At 36.4% G+C, this 11,392-nt stretch overlaps 1 protein-coding gene and 2 long non-coding RNA genes across 4 annotated transcripts; 1 reads left to right on the forward strand and 2 right to left on the reverse strand.

Moving 5' to 3' along the window:
- The first annotated feature begins 1,678 nt into the window (after positions 1 to 1,678).
- LOC111805034 (villin-4-like) lies at positions 1,679 to 11,392 on the forward strand. 2 transcript variants are annotated; one of them, XM_023689896.1, is made up of 24 exons: positions 1,679 to 1,959; positions 2,438 to 2,520; positions 3,038 to 3,158; positions 3,283 to 3,382; positions 4,666 to 4,734; positions 4,831 to 5,067; positions 5,153 to 5,330; positions 5,410 to 5,542; positions 5,861 to 6,023; positions 6,113 to 6,260; positions 6,366 to 6,466; positions 6,689 to 6,844; positions 7,469 to 7,537; positions 7,630 to 7,698; positions 7,814 to 7,951; positions 8,335 to 8,463; positions 8,670 to 8,817; positions 8,940 to 8,950; positions 9,146 to 9,286; positions 9,577 to 9,702; positions 9,780 to 9,845; positions 10,041 to 10,365; positions 10,455 to 10,672; positions 10,760 to 11,392. In XM_023689896.1, the coding sequence occupies exons 3-24, from the start codon at positions 3,103 to 3,105 to the stop codon at positions 10,871 to 10,873; spliced, it is 2,895 nt and encodes a 964-aa protein (XP_023545664.1). In that variant the 5' UTR covers positions 1,679 to 1,959; positions 2,438 to 2,520; positions 3,038 to 3,102; the 3' UTR covers positions 10,874 to 11,392. The 2 variants fall into 2 exon arrangements, with proteins under 2 accessions (XP_023545664.1, XP_023545663.1); XM_023689895.1 differs by having other exon boundaries at positions 1,680 to 1,959; positions 8,667 to 8,817.
- On the reverse strand, positions 5,110 to 5,504 carry LOC111805044. Its single transcript, XR_002816602.1, has 2 exons — positions 5,400 to 5,504; positions 5,110 to 5,243 (listed from the first exon to the last, which is right to left on the reverse strand). It is a non-coding gene; the product is annotated as an uncharacterized LOC111805044 (long non-coding RNA).
- On the reverse strand, positions 5,528 to 8,420 carry LOC111805045. The gene is made up of 3 exons (XR_002816603.1): positions 8,306 to 8,420; positions 5,984 to 6,040; positions 5,528 to 5,622 (listed from the first exon to the last, which is right to left on the reverse strand). It is a non-coding gene; the product is annotated as an uncharacterized LOC111805045 (long non-coding RNA).

Here is an 11,392-nt window from a genome sequence, read left to right on the forward strand (position 1 = left end):
ATATTTTTTAATTTTAATTATTAAAGGAGAATTATATTTTAATAGTGAGAAAATAAAATAAAAGGTCTAAAATTGAGATTTTGGGTTTTAATTATGAATGTAAATAATAATGGATAAAATATAAGTCAACTACAAATAATTATTATAAATATGTTTTAATTACTCTCACAGTAGGCCATTAATCATGGCACTTTAGCCCAATTTTATATTTTTTGAGTTATTTTGGATCAATTTTAAAAAATTATGTTAAATTAATTTATTCAATATATTCAACGATCGATATTGTGGAACGTTATAGGTGGAATAAAACCGAACAAGATTACTATCGACTAAGGAAAGTTAGTAACATTGGCTGAAGCCAACACTGTAAGTGAACTTACTGTTGGAACGCCTATGAGCTAGATTGGATGAACCGAAAGAAGTATGAATATCATTTAGTGAATTTATGCGACGCATGTTGTTTGCTTTTGTAACAACCTACGCCTACCGCTAGCAGATATTGTCCTCTTTGGGGTTTCCCTTTCTGACTTCCCCTTAAGGCTTTAAAACGCGCTAAGGGAAGGTTTCTACACCCTTGTGGTTTGTTCTCCCCTAATCAATGTGGGACATCACAACTATATTGCTATGGTTACGTTTATGTCTTATGAAATACCATGATACATCGTACATTACAAGCATGTATGAAAGATTATGAACATGTAAGCATGTCTCGTTGGGAATTCGTATCATGAAATGTCTGGAAGTATTATGAACATCATTACATTGTACCATGATTTTAAATACAAGATATCGTGTATGTTGTATGTCACAAACATGAAATACTTACCTAATATGCTACACAAGGACATGTACATCACGATATTATACTCCTTTTTTTTTTTCTATTAGTTTTTGGTAGTGTTAATGTACGCTAGCCCTTAGTCAGGTCTATATTGTACTTATACGAGCACATTTAGTAGGTTCATTTCGTTTATTACTTAAATTATTGAATATATAAACAAGATAATAACGTCTCAAATTAGCTTATTTAAAAGAATTAGACTTTTTTCTTAAATCAATCTATAATTTTATAATTATAGGTTCATATTAATATTAAAAATTATAATTGGCTTAATATTAATGGCATGTTTAATTATTTATTTTTTTGAATTGAACAATGGCACAAATGGGAGTCGAAGTATCAAATTTCAACAATCAAGTTCTTTCTTATTTGTGCCAGGTGGGTGAAAGTCGTACGTCGAGAGAATGATCATGAGTTTATAATAAAAGAATACTATCTTTGTGACGCCTTTTGTGGAATCCCAAAGCAAAGCTACAAAAGCTTATACTCAAATCTGGAACAAAGTATTGTGAGCCTCAAAGACATAGTAAAAAATGAACCAAATCGACTCCAAAAGAAAAAGGAGTCGAACTTCGATTACCAAATTGAACCAAAAAAGAAAGCGACTTTGGACTTTAAATTGAATTACACAAAAAGGTTGTCTAAAATTGATCCAAAAACAATGGAAACAAGTTGTTGTTGGCCGAAAGTTTCTGAATGATTGATTTGAAGAATGTTTTTGGATTAAATTTCTTTGAAGAATCAATCTATCTGTCACATACTGAAACCCCAAAAACAAAAGAAGAAGAAATTCAATTTAATTGATTGATTATTAAGATTCCAGTTCATTTGTGCTTGCGTGGGTTCGTTCTTGTGTTGGGGTTAGTGATTAGCACGCCTTGCCCTTCATCATTCTCTTCTCTCTCTCACTACAAAATACAAATACTTCTTTGGGTTTCTCTCTCTCTACATTTCTACTCCCTTTTCTCTCTTCTTCACCTCTAACACTTTACTCTCTCTCTCTCTCTTGTGCGCTGTGGAATTGGAAAACACTATTGTTTGTATGATTCTGATCCTTGGTGGATCTGGGTGCTTCTCCGCTTCAATTTTCAATACCTGATTGTCTTCATCGGCCTTGGGTACTCGCAACTTTCTGCCGTTTAATCCTTTTTCTTTGTTTGGTTTTGAATTCCGCTTGCTTAGCTAGTTTCTGAAACAGGGTTGTTCTTCGTTTTTATTAGGGATTCTTGTTTGAGGCGTTGTTATTGGAAATTTGTGAAGCTGCTGATTTCTGTTCTTTGTTTTGGTTTGAATCGTTTTTGATATAATCGAGTAATGGGTCTTCTGGGATTGGTGATTATGAACATGTTCTATGGCCTCCTGGTTTAGCCGAGTTTTGTTGAAAAACTAGATTTGATTCGATTCATTCGTAGAAGTTTGTATTGTTGTAGTTAGTTCATAATTTCTCTATCAAGGGAGGGTTTAAGCTGTTTACTGATATACATACATTTATAGGATTGTTCTTCTGTTTGTTTGATGTTCTAATTCACCAAGTGGACTTATAGATGATTCTTCCCATAACTCGAGTGTTGCGCTTGTCTTTGATTTTACGTACAGTTCTCCTGTAGCTGATTTTGCCACCCGTTCTAGTAACGAAAACCCTCCTACTGCAACGCTGTGTCCGTAGGACTATTCGCGAGGTGAGCTTCTCTACCCGTTTATTTGTTTTCAAGCTAAAGTCAAGATATGTAATACATTCGAATCTTTTGTCCTGGATTTCTTGAACTCGGTAAAGCTTACTAGTGAATCATANTTGGGCAAGTATTTTACGATTAAGAAGCAACTGCCTCTTGTACAGATTGTGTATGAATCTACTATAACTGTAGTCTACCTTATTATAGCGAGTTACTGCATTTATTCGAGTGATCCAGAATTGTCGAAAATTTCCTTTTTACCTACCTCTATCCCGATAACCTGAAGCCAAAGCTCTTATTTTCTGTTGTGTAATAGTTCGAGTAAGTCTTGAATGAGCCCCTCAAAAGCTTGATGCAAATAAACGAATCTACGTTGTATGTTGATTTGTTCTTATTTTCTGCGTAAAGGGTCTGTCCGAAATGACTTTCTAAGTGCCTAAAAACGCTTTCTTAGACACTAGAACATCATTCCAGTCTCGAGATCAATCTTCTTCATTTCGTAGTTACTTGTTTTGTTCTTCAGGTTGGAAGTGCTGTATTTCTACAGAGGAGTGGTAAACAATATAGAACTAGAGGTGCAAGAACAATATGGCTGTCTCCATGAGAGATTTGGACCCAGCCTTCCAAGGGGCAGGTCAAAAGGCGTATCCTTTATGCATAAGATTTTGAAATTTTCTGGTTTGATATCCATTTTGTGTACAAAACATCCGATCAACCTTATTCCCATGAAACTAATGAGTTCATATTTTGTTCCTTGACACTTAAAAGTGGGCTTGAAATATGGCGGATTGAAAATTTTAATCCTGTTCCTGTTCCAAAGGCTTCTTATGGAAAGTTCTTTACTGGTGACTCCTATATCATTCTCAAGGTAAAGGATTCATTTTAATTCCCTAAATTGCAACATATACATACATATATGCATATTTTCTCCCTTAAGAAGCACTATATGTATCTAAGTATTGGAATTATTTGTGACACAGATAAGGTTATATGCTCAACTTGTGGAAAGTGGCTATCTTTTGGTTTAGAATGATTAGACATGAAACGATAGATGAATTTGGGTTCATGGGTTGTGCATGAAATGGGGAGATCCTACGTCGGTTGGAGAGGGGAATGAAATATTCCTTATATGGGTGTAGACACCTCTCCCTAGTAGACGTGTTTTAAAACCGTGAGGTTGACGGCAATACATAACATGTCAAAGTGAACAATAGTGGTGGACTTCTGTTACAAATGGTTTCAGAGCCAGACACTGAGCGGTGTGCCAAGCTGGCCCCCAAAGGGGTGGATTGTGAGATCCTACATTGGTTGGAGAGGGGAACAAATCATCCCTTATAAGGATATGAAAACCTCTCCCCAGTAGACGCGTTTTAAAATTGTAAGGCTGGCGACGATACGTAACAAGTCAAAGCGGACAATATCTACTAGCGGTGGACTTGAATTGTTGCACGTATAAAGTGTCTCGTTGTAATTTATAAACCATTTATTAGAGGAGTTGAAAAGTAATGACTATGAAACCAAAATGAAATTCAACATTTAATACAAACTTTGGAGTGGGTTATTTATTATATGGTTTAGTTGGAGTGGGTTATTTATTATATGGTTTAGTTAGATGCTTTAGGGTTTATCTTTTCATTGAGTTCAACAAATGGGGTGGGAAGATTCAAACCTCTTACTTTTTAGTCGAGCTTGTGCATGTCTTAATCAATTAAGCTATGCTCAAATTGATTTTAGAGAGTTTTTAGTTAATAGGTTGGATTTGTGTGGCATAGGGTTAGATACCGAGATGTATGGGGCTTTGTGTCCAAAGCGTTCAATTTGTCAGTTCTATAAGTATTAAACTATATCTCTTACCAACAAATTGTTGGCTACACAAACTCAAAGTTCATGTGTTCTAGAAACAGATCATCAATCAAACTAAAAAAAATGGAAACGATTTCAGTCATTGTGTTTGTAGTGTTCTTCTTTGGCATGAAGTCTCTATGCCCTGAATGACTGTCTTCATGTCTTAAACCTTCTNACATATCATCAATCAAACTAAAAAAAAAAAAAAAGGAAAAGATTTCAGTCATTGTGTTTGTAGTGTTCTTCTTTGGCATGAAGACTATGCCCTGAATGACTGTCTTCATGTCTTAAACCTTTTTTGTGCAGACAACCTCCCTAAAAAGTGGCACCTTGCGACATGATATTCATTACTGGCTTGGTAGAGATACCACTCAGGTAAAATACCTCTGGCAAACAAGTAATACCATTGAAGTACTCTTCAACATCAATTTTTTCCACGGAGTTTTGATTCAGAGACTTATTTATACACAGGATGAAGCTGGTACTGCTGCCATCAAGACAATTGAACTAGACGCAGCACTAGGTGGACGTGCTGTACAATACCGTGAGGTTCAAGGTCACGAAACAGAGAAGTTCCTGTCCTGTTTCAAACCATGTATTATACCTCAGGAAGGTGGATTTGCATCCGGGTTCAAACATGCTGAGGCTGAGGAACATAAGACTCGGTTGTTTGTGTGTAAAGGAAAACGTGTCGTCCATGTCAAGGAGGCAAGTTCTTGTTTTTGGTTGGGTATCACTGATATCTCTAGCTTTTTATGAATGCTTGCTGAGTTTTCTGGAATTGTGATGATAGGTTCCTTTCAGTCGATCTTCACTCAACCACGATGACATTTTTATTCTCGATACCAAGTCCAAAATTTTCCAATTCAACGGTTCGAACTCGTCTATTCAAGAGAGAGCAAAAGCATTGGAAGTTGTTCAATATGTTAAGGATACATATCACAATGGAAAATGTGAGATGGCTGCCATTGGTAAGTTACGATTGATCTGTGAGTTAGAAGTGAAAGATGAACGTTGAGGAATATCAGTTTGTGAGTTACCTTTTTGTAGAGGATGGAAAGTTGATGGCCGATCCTGAAACTGGAGAATTTTGGAGCTTTTTTGGTGGCTTTGCTCCACTTCCAAGGAAAACAACTAGTGATGAGGATAAGCATGTTGATTCTCATCCAACTAAGCTTTTTCGGTAATATATTATCTCCTTTTCGGGTTCTTCTCATGTGATATTTATGAGAATGTTTGCTTCAGCCAGATAAGGAGACGACCCTGCAACGTAAAAAAACGAGATATTATGTAATTGAACGTCTTTATAAACACGCACGCACATATATTTCTCCCCTCCCTTTAAAAGGTTTCAAGGGTTTTGAATAGAAGATTATTGAGCTAATAGAGTAATAACCTGACATTAACAAATCCTAAAACTAAATACATTGGACTTTCATGTGAGATGGTAAATTGGTAACCGTTATTATGTAGTTCTGAAGCAATATGTCTGCTTTTAAAGAATTGAGAAGGGGGAGCTGGAACCACTTGGTGCTGATTCTTTGACAAGGGACCTGCTAGACACACAAAAATGCTATATTCTAGATTCTGGATTTGAAGTATTTGCATGGATGGGAAGAAATACCTCACTCGATGACCGAAAGAAGGCGACTGGAGCTGCCGAGGTCAGCTCACCCTATACCTGCAAATCCATTTTACTTGGGTAACATGACATCATAGAATTTCTTATTAATTTGTGTCGTTAAGTGAACAGAAACTGGTGCATGGACCTGAAAGACCAAGATCACAAATAACTAGTGTGATTGAAGGTTTCGAGACAGCAACATTCCGATCTAAATTTGATTCGTGGCCTCAAGTTACTAATGTAGTTGTGTCAGAGGATGGTAGAGGAAAGGTCGCAGGTTAGGAAGTAAAAAATTTAAAGATATTTTTCCATTGTTACAATTTTATCTATATTGCTACACTGACTTCATTCCTTGTGTGTTGATTTTTGGTGTTTCTTTTAGCTCTTCTGAAGCGTCAAGGGGTTAATGTTAAGGGTCTTCTAAAAGCTGATCCTATAAAAGAAGAACCTCAACCATACATTGATTGCACTGGGAATTTGCAGGTGTGGCTTCTGAAGCTCTTGCAATTGTTTTATGAAATGAGTCTGTCAACTATATTGACTGGAAATTGCTAGTCTACCCAGGACTAGTCAATTATATCTTAGGTTTTCTGGAACTTCTTTTTTAATGAATGCTCATTGTTTGCTCTTCTATATAGAACAAGACATGGTTCTCAACGACTGCTCTTCTTTGTCGTTAACGATTCCTGTTCCTCCCTGACACAGGTTTGGCGAGTCAGTGGCAATGAAAAGATTCTCATTCCTACCTCTGATCAGTCAAAATTTTACAGTGGGGATTGCTATATCTTTCAATACTCGTATCCTGGAGACGATAAAGATGAATATCTTATAGGAACGTGGTTTGGGAAGCAAAGCGTTGAGGTAATAAATGCTCAAAAAGCTTCTAGATGCCCTCAACTTGGAGAAAAAAAAATCACACCAAAATTTAAAGTTACTTATCGTTCATTTACGCATTCAATACCTCACTTTAACATGATGGTTGATGGTTATGGGAGAAGTTAAAGTCGTAAATTATTGATATGTTAAAATATTTTTTGGAAACTATGAATTAGGAAGGAAAGCTTCAACTGTAATTTGTTGTGTTGGGATAAATCCATAACATCAATTTAAATATTCCTTTATGCTTCTTTCTGTTAGGTTTATAGTTTACCTTGACCAAGAATTTGGGACATGGTTTAACATTTGCTAGTTTGATTATAGGACTTCGAACATGATCTATTACTCATTAACAGATCTTGCATCTTAGATTTCAGTTGTCCTTGTATGCTCTCTCTTTATGAGAGAAATTTTGGCTAATAGTATTGAAATTAGAATAGGAGGCTCAAAAGTAGGACTTCTTCACATAATGGACACTCTGATGGGAATAAGAGTTTTAGTTTCTTTGTGTATCTAATGTTTCCCCCCTCATACTCTTTGTACTACATGAATACATTCTAATCCGAGGCCTTATTATTGTTGGGATTCGTTTTTGCTCATCTCCTCCAGGAAGAAAGAGCTACAGCATTATCACTGGTAAACAAGATGGTTGAGTCATTAAAGTTTCTCCCAGTCCAGGTAGGTTCATCACTTGGGGTTGTGATTTCCAATTGATGTACATTCATTTCTTTGGTATCTTCTTGTTTCTGATTCATTTCATTGTATTATAGGCTCGCCTTTACGAAGGGAATGAACCGATTCAATTTTATTCAATTTTCCAGAGCTTTGTTGTCTTCAAGGTTTGTTAGATATAATCTGCAGTTAAAGAAAGTTGTGGGAGAATATTTTTTTCTTCTTATTCCATACATGAATTTTGATTTCCTAAAAGATAATGTGATGAAATACATACTTCAGGGAGGCCTAAGTAAGGGATACAAGAATTATGTTGCGGAGAAGGAAATTCAAGATGAAACTTACCAAGAGGATGGGATTGCATTATTTAGAGTCCAGGGCTCTGGACCCGAAAATATGCAAGCAATACAAGTAGACCCGGTACTTGTACTAATAGCATTTCGTTAGTTCTTTAATCATGCACACATATGACAAAGATGTCTTTAGTTAACATGATTGCAAAAGGTATAGTAGAAAGATTAAAGTTTATTTAATCTTTTCTACAGTCTTATCACTCTCCTCCATATGAGAAAAGGTACGTGTGAACTATTGGTATCAATTAGAGAGAAAATTTCACAAGAGCTCCTGAAATTGATATCATAATAAGTCAATACTAAACATAGCATAACTAGCTTAGCTCAAAGACTACATTGACATCATTTTGATCACTAATAAACTTGAAAGGTTAAATTGATAGATTATGATGTATTTAAATCTTTATGTATATATTCTTACCTTTCCCCATCTTTTTTCTCCCTCGGCAGGTTGCATCGTCTTTAAATTCCTCCTACTGCTACATATTGAATAGCAGCTCCTCTGTCTTTACATGGTCTGGAAGCCTCACAAACTCAGATAATCAAGAACTTGTCGAGCGATTGCTGGATTTGATAAAGGTTGTGAAGTTCTCTCAGCTTGGACACAAGAGTTTGATTTCTAAACAGAGCTTCTTGACAAATGTGTTCTGTATGAAATAACCATACGCCTTTCACTTTGCCAAAGCTTATCTGAGTTTGAGTTTTGTTTAACAAGATAGGCCATTTTGTTTATCTCGTTACATTTCTTTTTGTTGATTTCTCACTTGTGTTTCAATTGCCAGCAGCCCAATGTACAATCTAGATCACAAAAAGAAGGTACAGAATCTGAACAATTTTGGAATTTGCTGGGAGGCAAATCTGAATATCCTAGCCAAAAAGTCAGTCGAGAGGCTGAAAGTGATCCACACCTATTTTCTTGTACCTTCTCTGGAGGTTAGTATAATTCTTCCTGCTAGTGAAAAATTTATGCTTTGTCCTGTACTCTTCCATTCCGCTATACTTCTAAATATGACCCCTTTTCCTGTGAACTTGTGATGGCCATGATGAACTTGCAGGAAATTTGAAGGTACATTCTTTTCTCGTTCTGATCCATAAATTTCCTATAATTTATACTATCATGTTCTTTCATTTCTTCTCAATACAAGCTTAGTTTCCCCAAAAAGAACAAAAAAAGAGTAGAAACAAAAGAAACGAAAACATTAAGAAGCTACTGTAAATGACCGTCTTTCCCGAGAAGGTTAGTTAATGTGAAGTTTCGCAGGTGGTGGAGGTATATAACTTTGATCAAGATGATTTGATGACCGAAGACATACACATTCTGGATAATCACTCAGAGATATATGTATGGATCGGCCAACAAGTCGACTCCAAGAGTAGATTGCATGCTTTAACTATTGGTGAGGTACGAATAACGTATTTCCTAGCCAACTTCACGTGTTACTTTTCGCCAATGTTCCGTTATATCATCTGGCTATTCAACTGGGAAGAAATTTTTTGACATGCAGTCTGCCCCTTTCTTTTCCCCACCAATGTTATATCTAAGTTCCTGATATATCAATGTCATCGGTTCTATGTTATTTTCATATCTTGGGAGTCTGATACTAAAAGTTTTCCAGGTTGTTCATTCATCATTGTCTTTTTGACAAACTATGATATTCTCATTATTGGTAATTTTCTTTCTTATTGCAACAGAAATTTCTAAAACATGATTTTCTTCTGGAAAATCTATCTTCTGAAGCTCCGGTGTACATTATCGCGGAAGGTAGTGAACCCCCTTTCTTTACTCGCTTCTTTAAATGGGACTCTGCAAAATCTTTGGTAAGCATTCGACATTTATTCTAGTATGTATGCCTATAAATTATCTGCAAGCAATTAAGATTTTCAATCTTAAACAGATGCACGGAAACTCGTTCCAAAGAAAACTTACAATAGTCAAAAGCGGAGGCACTCCTGCTCGAGATGTAAGGCTTCTTTATATAGTTTCAATTCTTAACCCCCACCCACAAACACAGTCCATTGATTTTCTTAATCTGCATTATGTTCCTTTTATTTCTTCACATTATCATCAACCACCCTCTTCTTCTCTTCACATTCTTTTCCTAGTTTCCTGGTCTTTATTGATGCCCCCATTAATAAGTGACTTCACTATTACTCAGAAACCAAAGCGAAGAACACCGGTATCATATGGTGGGAGGTCTGCAGTCCCAGACAAATCACAACGCTCTAGGAGCATGTCTTTTAGTCCTGAAAGGGTCCGTGTAAGGGGGAGGTCTCCTGCTTTCAATGCCTTGGCTGCTACTTTTGAGAACCCCAATACAAGGAACCTTTCTACTCCACCCCCAGTTAGAAAGATCTACCCGAAATCAGTGAGCCCAGATTCAGCAAAATTAGCTGCCGCAAAATCTACCATAGCAGCTCTTGGTGCTAGCTTTGAACAGCCACCACCTGCTCGAGAAGCTATTATACCACATTCAATAAAAGGTAGCCTTCAATTTATAAATCCATGGCAGCTATTTCATGGCTTCATACCTGACATAATTACCTTGTATTGGGTGAACTGACTCCTCCAGAGCCTCCCAAACCTAAGCCGGAGACTAATAATAATGGTGAGGTTAATGATAAGGAGAAGCAAAACTCAAAGACGGTCGGAATTGAAACTCTCACCATACAGGAAGATGTGAAAGAAGGTGAGGCTGAAGATGATGAAGGCCTCGCAATATATCCATATGACCGTCTAAAAACTACATCTACCGACCCCATTTCAGACATTGATGTGACAAGACGAGAGGTAATATTAAAAAAGTAATGCTTCAACTTGAGTCTATAGATTCTTAATATGATATTTTCTAAGATGCTTAAATTTGCAACTCTGCAGACTTACCTCTCATCAGAAGAGTTCAGGGCAAAGTTTGGAATGACCAAGGATGCATTTTATAAGTTGCCAAAATGGAAACAGAATAAGCATAAAATGGCCCTTCAACTATTCTAACTCCTGTATGGTTTCCTCTGATCATTTCACTCAGTTTCCTGCAGTTCTATGTTACCAGTGGAAGAGGCTTGGTTTTCAAATCTATTTGTTGTTAGATGTAAGAAGCCTTCTGAACTGGCTGGACTCAACTGGTAAGGAGTGGAAGGGCCAGCTTCAGTGCATTTTTAGCTGCTTCTGTTGCCCAGAGACTTGTGTTCATGATTGATGGACAAATTCAAGTTCTGGTTTTTGCTTGCGTCCTTGCAAACATCTTTACCTTATTTATTTCTTTACTAAGCATTTGGTATTCATTTTAATGTTAAACCTATGTTGTGAGCTTGCAATTTTCCCCACCTTTTTGAGCATATGTTTAGTTTTCAGTTTTATTTTTTCATTCAATTTTTTTCAGGAGAGCAGTTAGGTGGTCTGCAATTTAGTTTTCCTTTTATTTGCATTTCCCGAGGAAGAAGAACCGTGTGTACAGCAGAGTGTAATACTTCAGATGACAATAAACTTATAAAAAGTGTGATTTTCATTATA

The sequence above is a fragment of the Cucurbita pepo genome, chromosome LG11, assembly GCF_002806865.2.
Source record: "Cucurbita pepo subsp. pepo cultivar mu-cu-16 chromosome LG11, ASM280686v2, whole genome shotgun sequence".
Classification (NCBI taxonomy): domain Eukaryota; kingdom Viridiplantae; phylum Streptophyta; class Magnoliopsida; order Cucurbitales; family Cucurbitaceae; genus Cucurbita; species Cucurbita pepo.

Coding starts and splice junctions, on each gene's coding strand:
- LOC111805034 (XM_023689895.1), top strand. CDS start 3,103: ATGGCTGTCTCCATGAGAGATTTGGACCCAGCCTTCCAAGGGGCAGGT. Junction 3,383..4,665: donor ACTCCTATATCATTCTCAAG/GTAAAGGATTCA, acceptor TTTTTTGTGCAG/ACAACCTCCCTAAAAAGTGG. Junction 9,703..9,779: donor GGGACTCTGCAAAATCTTTG/GTAAGCATTCGA, acceptor AATCTTAAACAG/ATGCACGGAAACTCGTTCCA.